At 62.0% G+C, this 21,614-nt stretch overlaps 2 protein-coding genes across 3 annotated transcripts in view; one reads left to right on the top strand and one right to left on the bottom strand.

The window, feature by feature from the left end:
- Positions 1-240: 240 nt before the first annotated feature.
- On the bottom strand, positions 241-13,596 carry CHST13 (carbohydrate sulfotransferase 13). 2 transcript variants are annotated; one of them, XM_079934096.1, is made up of 3 exons: positions 13,062-13,596; positions 3,599-3,681; positions 241-1,837 (listed from the first exon to the last, which is right to left on the bottom strand). In XM_079934096.1, the coding sequence occupies exons 1-3, from the start codon at positions 13,138-13,140 to the stop codon at positions 995-997; spliced, it is 1,005 nt and encodes a 334-aa protein (XP_079790222.1). In that variant the 5' UTR covers positions 13,141-13,596; the 3' UTR covers positions 241-994. The 2 variants fall into 2 exon arrangements, with proteins under 2 accessions (XP_079790222.1, XP_079790221.1); XM_079934095.1 differs by having other exon boundaries at positions 3,599-3,708.
- A 5,052-nt stretch (positions 13,597-18,648) lies between these two features.
- The window catches only part of UROC1 (urocanate hydratase 1), a 31,913-nt gene continuing 28,947 nt past the window's right edge, over positions 18,649-21,614 (top strand). The window contains exon 1 of the mRNA XM_079934853.1: positions 18,649-18,777. Coding sequence (XP_079790979.1) covers positions 18,652-18,777 — 126 coding nt within the window. The 5' untranslated portion in view covers positions 18,649-18,651. The remainder of the gene's footprint in view (positions 18,778-21,614) is intronic.

Genomic DNA, 21,614 nt, shown 5'->3' on the forward strand with positions numbered 1-21,614 from the left:
GTGAAGGTGACCCAGGCTCAAGATCAGACAACCTCATGCCCCCAGAACAAATGGCAAAATGAGACACAGAAACTCTGAAGTGTCAGAAAGTAACAAAACACATTTACTTCAAAAACGTGAGCTCCCCAGCTCACCAAGGCCGTATAAAGTCTGCCACGACGTTGCAACCTGGGCTCTGTGGGCTCAGGAAGACCGAGCAGGACAGAGACCAAGGGTGGGGCCGGAACAGGGCCCTCGGAGCTCCCGGCTCGGGACGCCCAGGTGGCCGGCAGCTCACGATCGCCACCTGGGCGGAGCTGGCGACAAGGCTGGCCCTGCCCTGGGTCCGGCCCGGGAGGGGGGGCGGCCTTCTCTCCTTGTCCAGGGCTGTCCTCACCAGGGCAGGTGAGGTGGGGAGGGCCCCGGGATGGGCCACAGCCTGCGCCCAGCCAGCGTTCTAATCTTGCGCCACGGATAGGTTCCGGGACAGAGTGGACAAAAAACAGGCGCTCATGGGCTTCTCTGGTGGCGCAGTGGTTGGGAGTCCGCCTGCCGATGCAGGGGACGCGGGTTCGTGCCCCGGTCCGGGAAGATCCCACATGCCGCGGAGCGGCTGGGCCAGTGAGCCATGGCCGCTGAGCCTGCGTGTCCAGAGCCTGTGCTCCGCAACGGGAGAGGCCACAACAAGGAGAGGCCGGCGTACCGCAAAAAAAAAAAAAAGAAAAAGAAAAAAACAGGCGCTCGCAACCTAAAAACCTATTATCCCATCCTCAGCCATTCAGGGGTCCTGGGGAAGCACCCGCCGGCTGGGGCGCTTCGAGGAAGCAGGCGGCAGGCACCCAGGGGTCCAGCCACCCCCCGCGGGGAGGTGGGCTGCACGGGGGCTGCACCGGGGATGCGGTTGGGCGGGGTGGGCGGGCCGAGGGTGAGAGAGCGCGGGGGCGGCGACTCTCCGGGCGGAGTCAGGGCCCAGCAGCCTGCGCAGTCTCCGCGCCCCATCCCCCCGCCCGCAGGGCTAGCGCAGCCGCAGGTAGGAGGGAGCGGAGTAGTTGAAGAGCAGGAAGTCCATCCTGTAGAGGCCGTAGAGGCGCTGCTGGTAGAAAGGGCTGATGTCGCGGAAGAGGCGCGCGGCACGGTCGCGCGCGGCGGCCTGGGCCCTGGACGGCGGCTCGGGGAAGCGCAGGCCGGGCGCGCCCACCAGGCTCAGCACGAAGGCCGCGTCCTCCGCCAGCGTCTCGAACTTGCCCACGACGTCGTAGCGCAGGCGGCACGGGTGGCAGAGCGCGTGGGCGCGCTCCCAGTGCTCGTTGAAGGGCCCGTCGCGGCGCGTGCGCGGGTCCAGCAGGTAGGCCAGGAACTCGGCGAAGCGCACGTCGTGGCCGCGGACCAGCGCGTCGGGGCCCGGGCGCGGCCGCAGACGGCGCACGATGCCGGTGCCGAAGCGGCGCTGGAAGGTGGCGCCCCAGGGCCGCTGCAGCTTGTTGCGGTAGGCCGAGGCCAGGCGCTCGAAGGGCTCGCGCACAAACAGGAAGGCCAGGTAGGCGCGCAGGCGCCGGTTGACCTCGGCCGGACTGAAGTCGGCCAGCGAGGGCAGGCGGCCGGGCGCGTGCGCCTCGTGCGCGGGGATGGCGCGCGGGTCTCCTGGGCCGCGGCCGCTCAGCGCCAGCAGCACGCGCTTCCAGTTGGTGCAGGCCACCTTGGGCACGTAGCAGTAGAGCAGGCCGTGGGCGTCGTCCACCAGCACGTGCCGCAGGTCCTCCGGCCGCAGCAGGCGCTGCCGGCGCGTGTGGTGGCTGCAGGCGCGGCGCAGCAGGTCGCGCCGCTGCCGGTGCACCTCGGCCAGCGCGGAGCGCGGGCCCTGCGGGGGACAGGACGGGGGTGGGTCAGGGCCGCGTGGGAGTCAGGGGGCCTGGATGGGGGGAAATAAATCTACCCGGCCTGAGGCACGTGCAGGATGTGACTGATCGCGTGCACGGCACTCTGGACCCCGAGAGCCGGAAAACGGACGTGCGACGTCAGAGGCAGCCTGGTAAAGAAGTCTGACGTCAGAGCGCCAAGCGCCGGGGCAAACTGAGTATCTGCTCACCGTTCCCTAAAACCGGGGTGGGGTGTAAGACCAGAAGCTTACACAGTAGTAACGTCCGGAGGATGGCGATGAGACCTGTGCCGTACCCAGGGCTGCTGGTCTCTGAGCATCTTGAGACGTAAGCAGTGCGTGTCCCGACGGCTTAGATTGGCCTCAGCTAGCTTTTCTGTCGCTTGCAGCCCCATGAATACCAAGACAGGCACTGCTTTCTCCATTTTACAGAAGAGAAAACAGCCTCAGAGGAAGTGGGTTGCCTGCAGCTGTCAAGGAGAGACGCTGGGACTCCACCTCGGGTCCCTCAGGATTCAGAAGCCGGGGCTGTGCCCACCGGTTCGGGACGGAGTCCTACAGCCACAGCCCTCATCCCTGCCGGCCTAGCTGACCCTCTCCCAGGGTCTAGTCCTTACGAGCTCTGTGCCCTTCTCAGGGTCCTTGGCCTTCCTGTGCCAAGGGGCAGTGCCGTAGGTAAACGGGGATAATGACGCCCCGTCGCACAGGATTGCCGTGAGGCCTGCGTGGGCTCCCAGAACTCGAGTGCCCGGTGCACGGTCAGCACTTGTTGGTCAGACCGTTTCTCGTTTCTCTGCTGTTGTCTGTCCAGCTGCAGGATGCCTTGACACGTAACGGCCACTGGGCCCTCAGGCTGTGAGGGGGCCAAGCCAGCCCCACCAAGGCTTCTTGTTCCTCAGAAGCCTGCTGAGAGGCTGGCCTGCCCTCCGCTCGCCATGTGGCCCAGGGCAAGCCTGTCACCCTCGCTGAACCAAGGCCTCCCACCTGCCCCCCAAGGGCGTGGGTGCCGTGGACTCAGCCCTCAGGGCTTCGGTGAGCAGCTGCCTCCCCAGCCCAGTGTGGTCCTTCTCCCCGGCTCCCTATTGCCCTTGCCCCGCTATGGCCCTTGGCCACCGCCACGTACTTGGTGCCCCTGTCCTTCTGCAGGCCCTGTGTCCCTTTCTCAGAGAGGGTCGGTCTCCATCTACACTGCGCCCTCCCGCCAGAGCTCAGGGCAGCCTGGACACAAATCAGTGCAGGCTGGTGCGGGAAGCCATCAGATGCCATCCTGCCCCCACGGGACCGTCAGCGCCTCGAGGGCAGGGACCCAGGTGACCCGCAGGCGCTCGGTAGTGCTGAGTGTGCCTGCTGGGGTGTGTGTGAGCCAGACGTGTGCTCCCAGTGGGCACAGTGTGTGGTCCCTGCAGGTCCCCCCGTTGGTGAGGGGGTGCCTGCCTGTCTCCCTCCGTCACAGCAGGACTGAGATCGGGGGTCCCTTGGCTGCCGCCTGTTGCCGTGGGTGGCACAGAGCCCACTGGTCGTTCTGTCCGCCACGTGGAACAGTGCTGCAGAGAGCGTGGCCTCAGTCCACAGCTGGAGACCCCAGGTCTCAGCCTGCCCCACGATTTGCCCTGCCACAGCCCAGCATTCCCTCCCAGACAGAGGCTAGCTGTGGCTGCGGCCCCACGGCAGCAGGTCCACGTGGGAGCTCGGGGTTTCCCGTGGCTGGAGGCGGAGGGAGGGACGGGGCGTCTGTCCGCCTACCTGGTCCAGGTCGTAGAGCATCTGCAGGGGACTCCTCCTCTTGCCGCCAAGCCAGCTGGAGCCCACGGCCCTGTTTTCAAACGCTGGGGGTGTAAGGAGAGGGGCGTTCACTGCTGCACCAGACCGACTGGCTGTGTTCCTGGGGGCTTGGCCAACTCACCTCGGCACGTTGGATCCACCTATGGGACTCAGTTTCCCGCCTGTGTCCCGCCTGCCTCTGGGGGCACTGACAGGGCCCGTCGTCCACCAGGGCAGGGTGCTTGGTGTCACTCCTGCCCCCACGTCCTGCCCTCCGGGAATGCCCTGAACCCTCAGCCTCTGCCACCTCCATCTGCCTTCATCTCACGCCCCACCTCTGCCAGCCACGTGCATGGAGCCCTGAGGGTTAGGGCTCAGCAGGCTGGCTGGGTCCAGCCTCCCCTGGCCCCGGGCACAGGCAGACAGAAAGGGCTGGGCAGCAGCGGACATGGTACAGCCAAGCTGCCGGCTCTGGTGGTGAGCAGGTGACCAGCTCAGGTGACCCGCAGGGGACACCTACAGTGGCCTGTACATGCCCTGCTGGCGTGTGTGTCTCCTCATGGTAAACGCAAGTTTTGCTCTCGCCCAGACTGGCAGCCTCCGAGGGCAGGGATGCTCTCTGTCTCATCGCGGCATTCCTCAATCTTCCCAAAACTACCAAACACATGTTTTTCTTAAATATGATTACAGTTATTAATAAACTAATAAATTATAATGCAGTCTTTAAAAAATCACCCAAATTGGCAAGTCTCTGGCTAGACTGACCAAGAAAAAATGAAGACGCAGATTACTAACAATGGGAAGGAAAGAGGAGACATTAGTAGTGGACCTTACAGAAATAAGAAAGGGTTGAAGAATACAGTATAAGCACCTGTACAACGGCAGATTTGACCTATGAAACTGACAATCTAGAAAGACACAACTTTCTGAAACTGACTCAAGAAGAAAAAGAAAATCTCAACAGACATATAACAAGTAAAGAGATTGAATTAGTAATTTTAAAAAATTTCCAGAAAAGCCCAGGATCAGATTGCTTCACTGGTGAATTTTACCAAATATTTAAAGAAAAAGTAACACTAATCTCTACCAAACTCTTCAACAAACAAACAAGCAAACAAAACAGAAGAGGAGAGAGCACGTCTCAATTCGTTATATGAACCCAGTATTACCCTGATACCAAAACCAAAGATATCACAAAAAAAAGAAAACTATTAACCAATATCTCTCATGAATATAGATGCAAAGTCTTCAAGGAAGTACTAGCGAACTAGATCCATGAACTTGTGAAAAGGGTTATACGCCATGACCGATTGAGATTTACTCCAGAAATGCGAGGTTGGTTCAACATAAAAGTATCAATCAAGGTAATACACCATGTTAATAGAATAAAGAAAAAACCCCACATGGTCATCAAGAGATGCAGAAAAAACACTGCACGAAAGTCAGTACCGTTTCATGATGAAAACACTAAACAAACTAGGAATCGGATGGAACCTCGTCAAACTGATAAAGGCCGTCTGGGAAAACCCCACAGCTAACACACTTAATGGCCATAAAAAGGAGTGAAGCGCTGACACCTGCTACCGTGTGGATGCACCTTGCAACCTGACACTGAGCGAAACAAGCCTCACGGAAGGCGCTAGCCACATTGTTTGACTCTGTCTGTACAAAACGCCCAGGACAGGCAAATGCATAGAGGCAGGAAGTAGATGAGTGGTTTCCAGGGGCTCTGGGTGGGATGGGGGGAGGGGCAGGCAGGCAGGCACTGGGAACATGGGGGGCAGGGCTAGTGGCTAACGTTCTGGGTTTGTACAGCTGTGACAGTGCACAGCTTTTGAATATGCTAAAAACCACTGTACACTTTAAAAAAGTGAATTTTCTAGAATGAGAGTATTATCTCAATAAAAATAAATAGTATTGACCGTAAAAAGTAATATATGCAAGAACATGTGTAAGTCTGGTTTACAAATTTAACTACATTCAATGGATACTGAGAAATTATTGAATTCGTAATAATATGGGATATTCATAAGAGGCATGTCTTTAAGCATTCAGGATCATGTGAGAAAATAATATATTCATAAAAAAAACGAAGGGTTCCAAGATCCTTGGCTTTCAACCAAATGAAGGGTCTTAAAATGCTGCCAGGATTCAAGGCTTTTCCTTAAGATAAGTCTTTGGCAAACAAGCAGACCTGGAAAATCTGATGCACTCATCTGTTGGCCGACTGACCACAAGCAGTGGTTCTCCAGCTTAAGCGTGCACGGGGCCTGTTGAAACACAGGTGGCCTGGCCCCGTACTCAGAGCTGCTGGCCCTCGCAGGGGTGCAGCGGGGCCCGTGAGTCTGTTTCTGACAGCGCAGGCGTGCTGCTGCTGCTGGCGCGCAGTGCACGTTGAGAACCGCTGAGCCGGAGCAGTGTCTGGTGGAGGTGGTTGGATGAACCAGTGAATGACAGGCGGACAGGCCGTGCCCCGGCCTCCAGAGCCCTCTGTGAGTACCTGAAGCCCGCTGTCCAGGCCACCTGCCAGGCCTCTGGCAGCCTCAGGGCCCCTCCCCACTCCCGTGTCCCCAGAACAAGGAGCACGCTCTGCCGTGACCAGGGCACGTGGAGGGGTGAGGCCCTCAGGGCCTGCCCGGGTCTTGGGGGTCGTCGGTGGTCCCAAGACTTGAACCTCCGTTTCCTGGCTGCCGGCTGGCAGGGAGGCCTCCGGAGCTGCGGACACCACGGCAGCCCAGCACCACGCACAGCCCTGGGGGGCGGGACTCCGCCTCACCACTTTGCCTAGGGGATAGTGGAGCCTCTGAGAGGGAAGGAGCTTCCCTCAGGGTCACGGCTGGGGATGGAGAAAAGGCTGGTGCCCACCGCGGGGCATGCAGAGGAGCAGACCTAGGCCACCTGCACCCCAGAGCCCCATGACTCGGAAGCACGCAGCCTTCCGGAAACACCAAGCGTTGTGTGGGGCCTCTCGTTTCCTGGCCGGACCACAGCCTGCAGGAAAGTAGGTCCCATCCCAGACCCCGGGAGCCAGTGGGTGGAAGGCGAGAGGCCCAGAATAGCCGAGGCCAGTGATTACAGGGCTGGGCCGCCGCGCCGCGCCCCGCCCAGCTCCGCCCCGCCCCGCCCAGCTCCGCCCCTGCCACTGCACAGGGCAGGAGAGCCGCTCTGGCGGGGTGGGCAGGCTGGCCACGGAGGAGGGTCGAAGGGGAATGCGCTGGCGATCCCTGGGCCCAGCCCCGCCTCCGTGAAGCTGGAGGCCTGGGCTCCGAGGGTAGGGGCCATTCCCAGAGGGCCACACGGAGGCATCCTGCTACCCCCACTCCCGTGGCCAAGCCCTCCTGCCTGCGTCCTCTGCCCTCAGCCCCTCCACCAGCCTCCAGGTCTCAGGCCTCCCTGCGAGGGCGCTGTGGAGCAGACGGGCCAGAGGGTTAGACGGGCAGGCCCAGCCTCACGGCCGGGGAGGGGCCTGGGCCAGCCCAGAGCAGCCACAGGCAAAGCCGCAGGCGGGTTCTCCTTTGGAAAAGGAAACAAAAATAGGTTCTAGAGAGAGAAGGGGGAGAGGGTGGCGGAAGGAGGGGGGGGAGGGACTGAGAGGGGACGGAGACAAAGGCGGTTACACAGGAGGACAGGGACGGAGGCTGGGAGGAGGTGAAACAGACAACAGCAGGATGTCGGAAAGAGCTCAAAGCAAACTAGCTGGGTGTGAAGGGGCGGGAAGCAGAGGGGGCGAGCTGCCCGCAATCTGGGGGCGCCCAGGGCCCACGCCCACGGGGTCCAGGCCCGGGAGCCGGGCAGCCCCAGACTCACGAGCAGGCCTGGTCCCGGCCCGGTGGGCCAGCGTGAGGCTGCACGCGGGCTGGAGTGTCCTGGGCGGCACAGGAGCCTGCAGGGAGGCCGGGGAGCCGGGCAGGAGGTGCTGGGTGGGCGAGAGCCTGGCACCGTGCCCTTGCTTTGCTCACTGACACGCGTACTCCTGGGGGTAGGGACTATTGTTATCCACACTTGACAGATGGGGAAACTGAGGCTTAAAGACTTAAAGAAAACTGCTGAGGCCTCACAGCAAGTAAGGGCCTTAAGCAGGCCTGACCCCAGGCCACGGCCTGAGTACCGTCCTTTACTGCCATGCCCTTGAGGCCCACCCTGCCCTGCACACTACCCCGCCCATCCTCACAACACCGCAGGCCAGGGGCTGGCACGCTGCACAGGGAAGGTGAAAACAGAGAAACTGACAAACCGTCCTTGGCCCGCCCACCCTAAGGACAGGCCCGGCGCAGCCGTACCCGGGCCACTGAGGCTGCACCCGTGGGGGAAGCTGTGCTTGGTGACCCCCTGCCCGGGGAGTAGAGGTTACGACGCGGCTTCTGGTTAATAAGTTCTAGCTGGGCCAGTGTCGCAAGAACAGATGGGCGGGAGTAGCGCTGTCTGGCCCATTCGGTCCCCTCGTGACCTGCAAGCCCGGGGCAGGGATATTCCCTCCAGAGATCAAGCTCTTGACAAGAAAAAAGTAATCTTTTTTTTTTTTTTTTTAAGTAGCCGCCTCTCCACTTGTATTTAAGCTTCAGACTCGACACTGAGCTCCACAGCGCCCAGAACGGACCCTGCTTGGTCAGATCACTCCCAGTACAGTTGCGTCTCCTCTGCCCGGGACAATCACAGGGTTTATTCCCACCACCGTGTGATGGTAAAGCCCACGTGGCTTCTAGCTGGCTGATGGCAAGTCCCAGTTCCTTCCAGGGCCTCTCCAGGCGCGGCCCCACCCTTCTCTGCTCACTCACTCACTCACTCAGCTCCAGCCACACTGCCCTCCTGCTGGTCAGTGGACACATTAGGTGCGTCCCCACCTCAGGAGAAACCTCTACACTTTAGGGTCAATCCTCATTCAGATCTCAGCTCCAATGTCCCACCAGAAAGAGGGCCTCTCCAATGAACAGCCTCCCGTTAATTTATTCACAGCACTCATTACTGCTGAGATCATCTGATTTGTGTGGGCTGATGTCTGGCTGCCCCTCTGGAAGGTCAGCTCTGCAAGGAGGGCACTGTCTTGTTTTCTTATAATCCCTGTACCTCAGCTAGTGTCTGCGAGTATTTATTTAAAGACTGATGGCCGCCTTCCTGGCCATGGGGCAATCACCCCAATTCCTAGCCTGTCATTCAAGGCCACTCGCCAACGTCCAGTACCTTCCTGGCCTCCACTTCACTGCTCCCTCTCCTGAACCCTTGAGGGAGCAGCACATCCCTTAGCACACCAGGCCATCTCACTCCTCTATGCTTGTCTGTGCCTCTCCCTCTGCCTGCAATTCTCTTTCGTTGTTTCCCACCTGGTAAACTCCTATGCAGCCTTCAAAGCCCAACCCAAATACCTCTGCCCTGTACAGTAGAAAGCATAAGGGTTGGGATTTAGACATGGGTTTAAATCCTGGCACCCATACTTCCTAGTTGGGTGGCCTTGAGCAAGTCACTTCGTTTCTACTGATCTCAGCGTCTTCCTCTGCAAAAGGGGACGACCAGTCCCTACTCTGGAGCCTTCTGCTTTGCCAGCTGACTTTTACTCTCTGGAGGCCCGGAAGGTGCCTTAGAGCTCTGAACCCTTCGGCAGTTCGGGAGAGTAGGCAGCAGTGTGGTGAGCATCTACTGATTGGGCTCCCAGCAGCCACACCCCCTCCTTTTGGTCGCCCACCTGATTCCCCTCCAGACACAAACCGGCTTGTTCCCTCCATGTGGTTCTGATAGGCTCCCACTCCCGTAGCTGCTGGGTTGGGCCTGTGACCAGGTCTGGCCAATCAGAGCATTCCATCCCTTTCTGCCACAGCGATTGGCTCAGAGGTGGGCACCATGTGATCCAATCTAGGCCAATGAGATGCCTCCTTGGGACCCTGGCTGAAACCACGGGTGAAGGCGCTGCCCGCTGGCTGGGGAGCGGGGAGTGAGGCCACCACAGAGAAAAGCCAGACCTAGAGATGCAGATGTGGTTCCAGCCGCTGACGGCAGAGCATCTGGCCCAGTGAGTCTGAGACACGGCCCTCTGGGGGCGCCCCGTCTCTGACCCGTCACCTTCTGTGATTCCAGAGCCAGGACAGAAAGGAGTCGGGGGTCCAGTCGGGCGCTGGGGCGCCACGGAGCAGGCGTTGGGAGGCCTGGCGGGCTGGGGCCTGCGGGGCTCCGGGGGAGGCGGCGGATACAGGGCAGCCGGGGGCAAGCTCGGACGCCTGCACTGAGGAGCTGCTGCTGAGGCCTCAGAGACCCTGTCCTCACCGACCCCCCCCAGCCCTGGCACGTTGGCTCACCAGGAGTCACTGGGCATTTCTGCATTTATTCTGCATGGGACCAAATCCTGGTGTCTCATTAGAAACGGTGGCTGCCTACGGGGCCCTACACTGCACGACTGAAGGGGCTCCGAGACCATCGTGGACCGTTGTCCCCTCGGCTGGGTCCCCAGGTGCTGCTGTGCCCGAGAAGGCAGCGGACGGACAGCGGGGACAGAGCCGCCGTCCCCACCCGAGCCTCCTGGGTCCTTCCCCCTGGAGCTCCTCCAGGAAGGCTGTTGGGGGAGAAGGTCCCTGTTACCCCACATCATGCTCGGACCTCGGCCGGGAAGCGGGGCCCTAAGGGACGGGATATGCCCCAGAGGACAAGGAGGGCAGCAGTCCAGCCCAGAAGAGAGGGGGCGGGCCCCCTGGGAACAAGCCCCCCCACACACACCCAGGGTCCCCTGGAAGTGGGCAGAGCCCCAGCCTGGCTCTGAGAGAAACGCCCCTGATTGCCAACCTCAGGAAAGATGCTCAACCCTGTGAACCCGGAAGGGGATGGAGGTCAGGACGGGGTGGGGCAGGGCGGGCTGCAGCACCTCCCAGCAAGGCCCCTGTGGACCAGCAGGGCCGGGGAGCTAAAGCAGCAGCGTCACGGCTCCCCTGGGTGTGCCTCTGGGGCCAGAGGGGACAGACTGCAGATCTGGGTTTTTGATGTTAAAACAGACGCTGGGAGGGCAGGTTGTCAGCGAGTTCTGTCCCCAGCCCAGATTGACGCTGGCACAAGCGAATCCGTGGTCCAGGGCATCACACAGAAGCCGTCACCCCACCAGGTAAGCCACAGGGGAAGCCAGGGGTGGGCGGGCAGGGGGGACAGTGGGCCTGTCAGTGGGGCCGGGGCGAGGGTAGGCGCTGAGGGCAGCAGTGCCCCAGGCAGCTGCCCCACCTCCTCTGGCATCTTCCTCATCCCCAGGACCCTGGCCACTAAGTCAGCATTGGCCTGACGGGCACCAGTTGGGCTGCTCCAGACCTACCCACTAGAAAAGGGGCAGCAGAGCCCGCTTCGGGGGTCTCCGGCCCACCTTGTGGCAACTTCTGCCGCTTTGGAAACTCACCTGCCTGGAGGAGGCGGCTGCAGTCCCTCCTGGGTCCTGGAGCCCCATCCCCCTGCCACAAGCCACGTGCTCCACCCCCTTCCAGCTCGGGCTACGCTGCCCGGGACACACTCGGAGATGCCACAGGCCCACCGTTAACACAGCCTCACTGGCTCCTGGGGTCCGGGGCTTCAGCTCAGGGCTTGGGGGCAGAAGAGCCAGCAGGGTAGGCTGGCTTGATTAGCCCTTGCGTGTCCAGGTCACCCTCACAGCTCTGATGGCTGGCAGCAGGCCATGGGGAAAAGTCTGAGAGTGCAGAAGGAACAGAGAGGGGCTCTGGGAAGCAGAGGAAAGGCCCCTCCCCGCCCGGGGGCGCTGGAAGCAGGGTTGCAGAAGGGTCTGCCAGGCCGGACGCAGTGAGGCCACCCTGCTGGGGGAGAGGGTCATGGCCAAGGGTATTCGTGAGGCAGGTTCGGCTCAGGTGGGGAATGGCCTGAGCAAAGGCTAGGAAGGGGGCACGGGAGGCACCCTCCTACCCTGCAGGAGAGGGAGGAAGTCAGAAGGAACAAAGTGCAGGCCCTCTCTCCCCCCACACCCGAGCCTGAGCCCTGGGGGCCAGGAGCCACTGTGCCCTGCCCGGCCCTAGGTCCTGGTAAACATTTGTCCAAGAAAGAGTGGGTGGCCAGTGTCATGACCGCAGACACTAGGACTACAGCCCACGCGATGTGGGGGGATGCTCGGCTCAGCTAGGGCATGGGAACCCCCTCCCCAGGAGGCAGGAGCACCACCCCCATGGCCCCCCAGCTCTCAGAACTGGTCGGGGGACGGAAAGACTGACTGCGGCTCCCTCCCGTGGGCCTGGGGAGGCGGCCAGGTCTGGGCAGCTGTGTCCAGACATGGAGGGGACGGTGTGAAGAGCAGGGTGACTGGGCAGAACCCTGGTGAGCCCCGAGGAGGCCTCCCAAGCCCAGCTCACCCCGACCCCAGCCCAGAGGCAGTCACAGAGGTTTGAGGTGAGCAGGAGAAGGAAGCCCCTCACCCCAGGATGCAGGGGCACCAGGCCACCCATGTGACCTCTGGCTTGATGAAGAGGCTGGGAGCCACTTTGCTCCCGTTTAACTGCACTTCCCCAGAGACCCTGTAAGGAGGAACTCAAGCAGCCCATTTTACAGATGGGAGTACTGAGGCCCTGGGCAGGGGGGCGGGGATAGGTCACCCAGACCCAGCCAGGTGGGTCCATGCTGCCCCCAAAGTCTCCTCAGCCTCATCTCTTGAGCCACCCTGACCCCACACTCCCATGGTCCCCTCCCACCTGGGGACACGGTTACTTCCTCCCCGGACCCCCTCTGCAAGGCTCCAAAGGAGTGATTCCAAGGATTCTTGCAGAGCCCGGGGGGGTGGGGGAGGAGATACAGATTCCCCCAACACACACTCTCACATTCACTCACACTCACACCAGGAAAAGGCAAACAGAGCAGAGGTCAGAACGGGCCTCTGGCTGGGCACCTCCAGCCCCAGGCCGCCCACGGGCCCCTCGGCCTCTCCCGTAAGTGAAGACTCAGCACATGCCCGGCTCGGAGCTGGAAATCCGCACGGCGGTCACGACTGGCTGCCTGTTTCCCCCACCGGACCATGAGGTGGGTGCTCAGGACCCTAGTCCTTCCCGGTGCGAACTTAAGGCGGAGCAGGGGCGCCAGGGCGCAGCGCGGTGCGCGGAGGGGCCACCTCCGGACCCGGAGCGTCAAGCCCGCCGCCCTTGCGCGGCCGCAGACCCGGAGGGGTTTCCGGGCGCTAAGCGGGGTGAGCGCGAGGCAAAGGAGGCGAACTTCCCGGGTGGGCCTAATGCCCTCCGCCGCCCACCACGCACCTGGTCCCTGGGCCCCGGCTGGTAGGCCCAGACTGTCATCTCTCACCTCTCCGGGCCTTGGGAGACCCACTCCCGAGGGGACAAGACCGTTGCGGGGAGCCGGGACAAGGGCGGGGCGTTTAGAGCCTTTCTGAGCCCGCCTGCCCCGGTGCCCCAGCCCGGGAGGAAACCGCAGGTGCCCCCGCCCGGTCGGGGGTCCGGCCGCTGGTGGGGCGGCCCTGGGGCCGGCGGGCACTCACCCGGGCGCAGGAGCAGGAGCGCGGCGCCCAGACACGCGGCCACCAGCGCGCGCCGCCGCCACCACCAGCGCCTCCCCATGCTTGCCCGGCGCGCGCTGCTGTCCGCGGGGTCCGGCCCGGCCCGCACCCGAAGCCGGCCTCCCGCCCCGCCCCGCCCCTGGACCCGCCCACGGATGAGTTCTCGGACCAGGACCCGAGGCCCGCCCCAGAGCAACTCGCCCCAGGCCCTCCCGCTGACCCGCTGACGGAAGAGTCCTCGGGCCAGACGCTCACCGGGAACCGGACCCGAAACCCAACCCCCAACCCACCCCAGGGCCGCCCAGGGACTGGTCCTCGCTCCTGGATCCGGACCAGGGACCGCTTCGGGACCCTCCCGGCGGCGCGCACCACTGCCCTCGGCGCGGGGGCGAGGGCTCTGCTCGCCAGGGGCGGGGTGGGGGGGCGAGGCGGCGACTGCTGGGGACCAGGCAGGTGGGCGAGGCGGATCGGCGGGCCAGTCTGCCCGGGGCAGCCGAGCAGTGGTCCAGGGCGCGAAGGGTGGAGACTGGGTGGAGGGAGACCTGTCGCCGGCGCGGCTCTGTCCTCTTCCGCTCGTCCGGGGGCGCCATCCTCTACCCGAGGCCGAGAAGCCTTGTCACATTGGCGGATGAGCGGGCCGGGGGAGCACGGTGTCCCGTTGCCTTTTTGCTGCGTTACGTACCAGGGGTCCAGGGGCTGGCTTGGGGCACTAGCCGCCTATACGTGACTCCCCCGGAACCCCCCTTCCCGGAATCAGGCCCAAGGGTGTCTCCTTCTCCCAAGCGCACCCTGTAGCCTGGTTTTTACACGGTGGTCTGTGCGTGCTGGTGTGCGCTTGAGCCAACACTGAGCAGTGTGAGTGTGTGGGAAAGGCTGCGTTTCTGAACTGCTTTTGAAGAATCTGCTGATTCCAGCCCTGGTGGTGCCACTTACGTGCTGTGTGAGATCAAGAAAGTGGCCTAACCTCTCTGTGCCCCAGTTCCCTTTGCAGTGGCATAGTACTAGGACACACCTCATCATGTTGTGGGAACTGAATGAGACACAGGAGGTGTTTGGCACGGCGTCTGGCACTCAGTGAGTGCCACCTAAGCACTTGACGTTGGTGATGATTTTATTTCTACAGTTACTGTCTGTTTCTGGCAGGTGACTCTGGTTTCTGTTAAGGTGCTGATATAAAAGTTCGTTCCCGGTATGTGTAAGTTTTAAAGGTCTATTTAAAGGAGAATATTAAATAAATAATAGTTCTGCTGTCTTAAAGATATGGCTTCAAATGCTATGATAGGTCTCAAGTGGCAGAGGGGCAGGAAACAGTTCACAGACAAACCAGAAGCTCCCTATTATGACTTTCCAGACAAACGGGACAGAGAGCCTTGGCGAGCATCCAGTTCACGCCCAGAATGGCCTGCGGGCAGGGCTGCTGCTGCTCTCGGCCCGGGACCTGGATTCCCGGTTCTCTACACCCCCAGCCGGCCCCCGATCTCCCCTACACCCGCATTGGGACCAGCGTTCTCTGTAGGGTCCCAGCCCCTGGCGTCCTTAGGAAGGAGTCTCGGTCCCTGTGCTGCCACCTGGTGGCCAAAGTTGAGGACAACATCTCAGCCCATTCCCATCCAGGAAAGTCCCTGGAGGCCCCTGGGGGCCCAGTGTTGGGTCCTGGGGTGGGAGGGTGAGCACGCCTCGCCAGAGGCCCAGGGCCTTGGCAGCTCCCCTGAGAAGACGCCAGCTGCGGCCTCTGCCCTCTCACGGGAGTTCGCATGCATTCGATCCCTCGTTCAACAGGCACTGAGTACCCACTGGGCGCTGAGGCCCTAGGGGAGAACAGGACAGGGCGCCCTCTGCCCTCGTGGGCTACAGTATGGATGGGGGAGGGCATAGGAAAAGGGGCGAACATGTGCGATCACGGCAGGTGGTAAACGTGCTATGAAGAAAATAAGGGTGGGGCAGAGGGAGGTGTGCAGGGCCAGCCTCGGAGGTACCAGCAGCAGAGGTGCGTAGGCGGTGAGCTGCAGAAGGAACAGCCCTTGCGGAGGCCCTGAGGCGCCCTGCTAGTAGCTGTTGCCCTCAAATTCAGGCGTTAAACGTTTCAATTTCGCTCACAGTTTAGTGGGTGAGGAATTGGGGGAGGGGCTCCGGTGGGCGCTTTTCACTGGGGATCTCACGCTACTGCGTCAGACGGCAGCTGGGACTGGTCGTCCGGAGGCCGGCCCAGGCTGGCCGACCCCACGGCTCCGTCACAGCTGGGCAGACACCGCAGCACTCGCACTCCTCACGCCCCAGGTGGGGTCTGGCTCCGGGGGTTGCTCCCACAGAGCCTCAGGCTGCCTCCTGTTGCTTCCCCGGGAACCGCTAGGGCCGCCCCAGCCTCACTCAGAGAAGCACCCGAGCAAGGATTTGCCGGCATGTTTAAAAGCACCAAGGGCGTAGAGATGCACCTGCTCCTGAACGGGAAGCAGCAAGGGGGCTCTGAGGTGGACAAGGTGGATGCGAGAAGTCGGAGAGGCAGATGGGGCGTCCACGTCCCCAGCCCGTCGTGGGCCACGGTGTGGGCTGTTCTAACTGCCCCGCTGCCGATGGACTGCAGGTTGGCGGGAGGAGGGGGGAAGGCGGGAGGCTGGGCCGACTCTGGGAGAGGTGAGGGGTGTGGACCAGGGTGCGGTGGTCTCAGAGCCCCGGCTATACTTTGAAAGTAGAGGGGTCAGAGGTCAGGGTGCCTCAGAGAAGCCACCCAGGGCGGCAGAGTGGCTGGAGGGGAAGCAGGCACTAGGTTGATGGTCCAAGGGACAGAGGTCCTGCCTGGCTCGAGAAGGCCTGATGGGCCTGCTGGTGACACGGCAGAGATTGGGGCCCAGTGTGGCCTGGGTGGTGGTACCAGGCGGGCAGGGCTGGGCTTTCGGTGCTGGTCGCCAGGTGCTAGGAAGAGAGGCTGGCCAGGACAGGAGTAGCGGCTGGGAGTGACGGGAGGGGAGACTGAGGCAGGCACTCAATGCTGAAGAGGACAGGCCACGGCCAGCACCAGGAGCCCGAGGCCTGAGGCCCAGGGAGGCACATGCTGAGGGCCTGCCTGCCTTTCTTTTTTTTTTTTTTTGCGGTACGCGGGCCTCTCACTGTTGTGGCCTCGCCCGTTGCGGAGCACAGTCTCCGGACGCGCAGGCTCAGCGGCCATGGCTCACGGGCCCAGCCGCTCCGCGGCATGTGGGATCTTCCCGGACCGGGGCACGAACCCGTGTCCTCTGCATCGGCAGGCGGACTCTCAACCACTGCGCCACCAGGGAAGCCCATGCCTGCCTTTCTTTACTCCTTGTTTTACATTTTATTTACTTGGTTTGTCCATGGAGCCAAATTCAAAAACTCCACAGTTCTCTTGAATTGAGGTGAAATTCAGGTACCATAAAATTACTTATTGAAAAGTGTACAATTTAGTGCCCTGACGATGTGGAAAGCACCAGTCTTACAGGGAAGGGTCTCCTTTCCTCCTGTTCTCTCCCAGTTCCTTGTGGATCCTTCAGAGACAGTTCACGCCCACGTGTATACGTTTTCTTTGCTTTCTGTGCTATTACATTGCTCTGTTCCTTGCTTTTTTGATAGTGGCAACAATGAGAAAAATAACATCTTATCCGGTGCTGCTTCTGCACAGGTGCTGTTCTAAGACCTTCACGTGTGTTACCTCGTTTAATACTCAGATCCCATGAGGTAGCTACTGTTACTGGTTTCATTTTACAGACCAGGAAACTGAGGCACAGAGAGGCTAAGGACCTACAGCTCGTGAGTGGTATAGCCAGGTTCCACTTACCTGTCTGCCATATTTAACATCTGTGAGATCCCAGTGGTTTTAAGTAGCTTTTAGGGTGTTTAGAAATTAAACTGTTTATTTGGGGATCCTTGTAGATTCAGGTGCAGTTGTAAGAAATAGTAAGAGAGACCCGGGTGCCCTGTTCCCCCGTGGTAGCGTCCTGCTGTCTGTAACCCGAGGTCACAACCAGGACACGGATACAGTCCCCGCTTCGGTTCAGGACAGCAGAAAATGTTTTTAATTGGTTGCCAACATTTAAAAATGAGATTTCACAAAAAGTGTTAGATTTGTGGCTTCTCTTGAGCCCTCGCCCAGAAGCAAATCCTGAGTGGAGGTCTCGGTACAGCCTGTCCGTTGGGGGCATGGGATGGGGGTACCCGTGGGGCAGCTCAGCCCACTCCTGCCAGGGGCTCCCCAGAGCTGCTGCCTCCACCCATGCCCTGCCGCGGCGAGGGCGCTGGGGTATTTGCCCACCGCTGTTGCTGGCGGAGAGCTGCTCCCCAGCAGATGGGGAGGGGGCTGGCGATTCTCCAGCCCTTCCAACCCCCCTCTGAGCGGGAGGTGCAGGTACCGGCTGCTGGTGGTCACAGCTGCGTGACCTGCAGGCCCAGGCAGGGGCCTGTCCCCAGTGCCCGTAGCGGTGCCGGGCCAGGACACTGCCCGGTCCCTGGTGTCGGAGAGAGCGTTGGATGGACGGCTGCGAGCCTGCGTGCGTGTCTGCTGCTCACCCTACGAGGCAGCCTCCCCGCCACCTGGACACAAGAGTACGCTCGCCGCCCGGCCGGAGATCTGGGAGGCCGAGGGGCGGCTGGAGCCAGACCCCTCGGCTCCAGGGGCCCAGATCCCAGCTCCACCAGGACTAGCTGTGTGGCCTTGGGCAGTTTCCACACCTATGAAACGGGACAGTGGGCCCCGCAGGCCGGTGAGGGCACAGGGTGCCCCGGATGACGTGCGGTGCTCCGAGGAGTAACCCTCCGGAGGCGTCAGCCGTCCTGCTCTCATGCCAAGCGCAGGCCCCACGCCGGGCACCCACCTGGTGGCTGCGTGCCTCCCACCCCTTGCGTGAGGCCGCAGGGCCGGCCCGCAGCTGAGCTGGGTCCACAGCCAGGCGTGCTGCCTCCCCGGGGCCCCCGGGATTCTAGCGGCCCCTGGGCCTCAGCCACCCCACCCGGAGTGCGGGGCGAAGAAGCAGCACCTTCCCACAGGGGCGCTCGTGGGATGGGGCTCGCTGAGAGCCTGGGAAGGAGTGGGGCGGCCCGCACCCCAGTGGGGGCTGAGGAGGGTGTAGCTGCCGCTGGCCGGGCTCCCGCCACCCCTGTCACCCAGGGGGCAGGGAGGAGGGATACGAGGGCCACCACATCTGTGCTGGGCCAGTGTCACGGGCCCCCCATCATCAAGACACAAACCCCACGTCGCCTGCCGGGTGTAACTCCCCCATGAGACAAACCCGAACACGAGAGCGCTCCCCATGCTGTGTCCTGGAAGACACACCCCTCAGGGCCAGCACCCCACTAAAAGGACAAAGGAACCCTCAGCCAGGCGTCCCTGGCACGGAGCCTGCCTGTCCCAGGACACCGCCCCCAGGTCAACACTGCGGGCGCCAGCCTGGGGCCGTGACCCTCCGACCTCCGACCTGCGCACGGCTCCTTCCGGAGGCCCGGGGGCCAATGAGGGGCTGGAGGGGGTGGGCCTGGGGCCAGAGGACCCCGCCCAGCCGGACCTCGACTGCCCGGTCCCTCCGCGGCCCCCGCAGAGTGGGCCTCCGCCTCGCGTCCGCCAGACATGTCCAGCCTCCAGGCGCTGTGCTCCGGCCTGCCCTTGCGGCCTCTCCCAGAGAACCGGGGACGCCGGGCCGGGCTGCCCCACGCCCCGGTCAGGACCCCCGGCCTCAGCCCCGCTGAGGAGCAGGTAAGAGGCCGGGCCCCCTCCTGCAGGGCCGTTTGCCCTCTGGGTGCACCGGCTGGGCATGCCCACGTCCTGCTCTGAGCCGTGTGTGCCAGACTGCTTCACACCCGATATCCCTCATTCTTTGCCCAGTGGCCGCCCTGGGGGGTAGGAGTCCGGCCCCCATTTACTGATGGGGAGGGACCCTGGGGCTCACGATCACCCAGCCAGCAAGCGGGGGCCTGTGGCCGCCTCCAGCCCAGGAAGGCGAAGTGAGCGCAGGAGCCGGACTGCAAGTCCCGCCCCAGCTTCCGGAGCGTGAGCCACCAGGTGCCCCCCTCCTGGCCATGACACACAGGTGTGCGCAGGCGGCTGGAATGAGGCCGAAAAAGAGCTTTCTCCTGTTTTCCTTTACTGAGGATGGCTTGACAACCTCAGGAACCCTGGGGGAAAGTAGCAAGTACAAGTAAGCGCAGAGATTAAAAGAGGAGTCCCGCCACCCGGACAGAGGCTGCCGCCCTCGCGGGGCGGCCGTGGGAGGGGGGGCACAGGGCGTGCAAACTGGAGGGGCTGCCGGGGGATCAGGCGGACTTTAGAGTTTCCACCCTGGTCACCTTCCTGCTGGGCGCCAATGCCTCGACCTTTGGCGTGGGGACCCAGAGGGCTCTGCCGCCTGCGCATCCCAGGGGACACCCTGATGGGCGGTGATGGGAGCAGCTGAAGGGCGCGGGCCCTTGGAGTGGGGTGGCATGCGGTCTGGGGAGTCTGAGCTGTGGAAGGGGCTGAATCTTCGGTGTGGGTGTCCGAGGCGTGGGGAGCCTGCAGCCTGCTGGTCCTGGGGGACAAGGAGAAAGAGGCGTATGGCTCTGTGCCCCTCCCCCTTCCTGCTGCTCTTTGGTCTTTGACCCGGGTTCTGCTGCAATTCCCTGGGCGGTAGGAGGCCACTCCGGGGTTCCTGGTCGGGGCTGGTCACCAGAGAGACCAAGCCGTGGTCGCATGTCACCGTGAGGGGCCGGGAATGGAGTTAATGATACATCATGCCCACGCCTACCAGATCCCCCAGCTACGGGGTTGGCAGTGTCTGGGTTTGTGAACACGTGGAGGTGCGGCGGGCGCCTGCCCCTTCCCCCGCCCCCGCCGAGGGTTGCTGCTCACCTGTACCCTTCGTCACATCCTTTGTTGTGTAATGAACCGGCGAACGTGTTCCCCTGAGTTCTGTGAGCCATTCTGGCGAATTTTTAAACCTGAGGAGGGGCGTGGGCTCCCCATTCCTAGCTGGTTGGTCAGGAGCACAGGCGACAGTGGGGCGTGTAATTGGCGTCTGAAGTGGGGCGTGTAATTGGCGTCTGAAGCGGGCCGTCGTGGGGCTGAGCCCTTAGCCTGTGGGCGGGCTCTGGGCGGACTGCGGTCCACAGGGTCCCGGCTGGACTGAAGTGTAGGACGCCATCCGGGTCGGGGGAGCGGTGGGTGTTGGAGGGCCCACGCGTCCACTCCCTGCCGGGACCTGCGAGAGGACACGAGAGCTGCTCCTGGACAGGCCCAGCCCCAGGGACGGCTTCCTCCGCGGCCGGCTTTACGTTTTCCTCTGGCTGGTTTTCTGTTTTATTTAAACGTCCCTTTGAATTTTGACATAAGCTTTTAAAGGTAGTTTTAAGAGATAAGTCAAATATTATAACGTTTCCTAATCTTTTGGTGTCTCCTTCCAGACGCTTTCTGTGTGCGCACAAGGTGTGTGTGTCCATCCTTCTTAAAAGCGTAAGTGGAAGCTTTCTTTTGAGGCTGTTCCTTGTGGGTGCGTTTGGAGCTGCCCCATGGTTTGAACTGTTGTTGTTTTTCGTGGTTTGGATGAACAAAGACATGCTCCACTCTTCGTTCTTCTTTAAGTGGATTTCTCTTGAAACGCAGAGGATGGTCTGGCTGTCGCGTTTCAGTCCCTGTGGGACTGTAGTGCAGAGGGAGGGTCTCGTCACATCCCATTAGAAACGTCCTCGGCATCCCCGCTCCCCCACGTGCAGCTTCTCTTACCGGTATTTCCCCAAAGCGTGCCCCACCCTCAGGGGCTGTGCTGGACCTGAGCTGCCACGTCTGAAGACCTCCCCCCACTGCTGACCATACTCCTCAGCTTCTTGAGGGCGGGGTTCTGTGGGGCTCACTTCCGGGTCTTCAGTGATGCCAGAGCTGTTTGTTGAATGAGTGAACAAGACCGTGTGCTAAGCGCCCGAACCAGCACCCTCTAAGAATTCAGCGGGCAGGAGAAACCTAGGAAAACTTCTTGGAGGAGGTGGTCTTGGCACCAGAGGCAAGGTTCCCAGACTTGGAGATCTGAGAGGCGAGGCATCTGGGACAGAAGGAGGCGGTGAGTGGAGATGCAGAGACGGGCCTGTGCAAAGTAGGCTGGGCTGGACGAGGCCCCGCGCAGGCCCAGGCTGGGTGCCGACCTCAAGAGCCAGGCCCAGCCTGACTACTGGGGGGCCTGGATGCCCACCAGTGTGCAGTGTGTCAGAAGCCCATGAAGGTCTCAGAGCCGGAGTGTGAGTTGCTGCTTGGCATGTGCCCACAGAGAGCGAGGGCTGGTGCAGAGCTCCTAGCGGGGCAGGTGGACAGGGGCCCGGCGTGGAGGCCATGAGTGTGCAGACGGTCGTCCTGGCAGCTGGCCCCCCAGTGGCCCGTGTGTGCCAGGTGCCGGGCGAGCAGCCCTGTGAGGTGGGGGCCATCTGCTCCTTTTACAGAACAGGAGGCTGACGTTCAGAGAGGTGAGGTGTGCTGGCTGGAAGAGACAGGGCAGGGATTCTCCCCTCAGAGCCTCCTGGAGCACCAGCCCTGCCGCGTCATTTTCCAGCCTCCAGAGGCGCCTGCGTTCC

This window comes from Stenella coeruleoalba, assembly GCF_951394435.1.
Source record: "Stenella coeruleoalba genome assembly, chromosome: 10".
Lineage (NCBI taxonomy): Eukaryota > Metazoa > Chordata > Mammalia > Artiodactyla > Delphinidae > Stenella > Stenella coeruleoalba.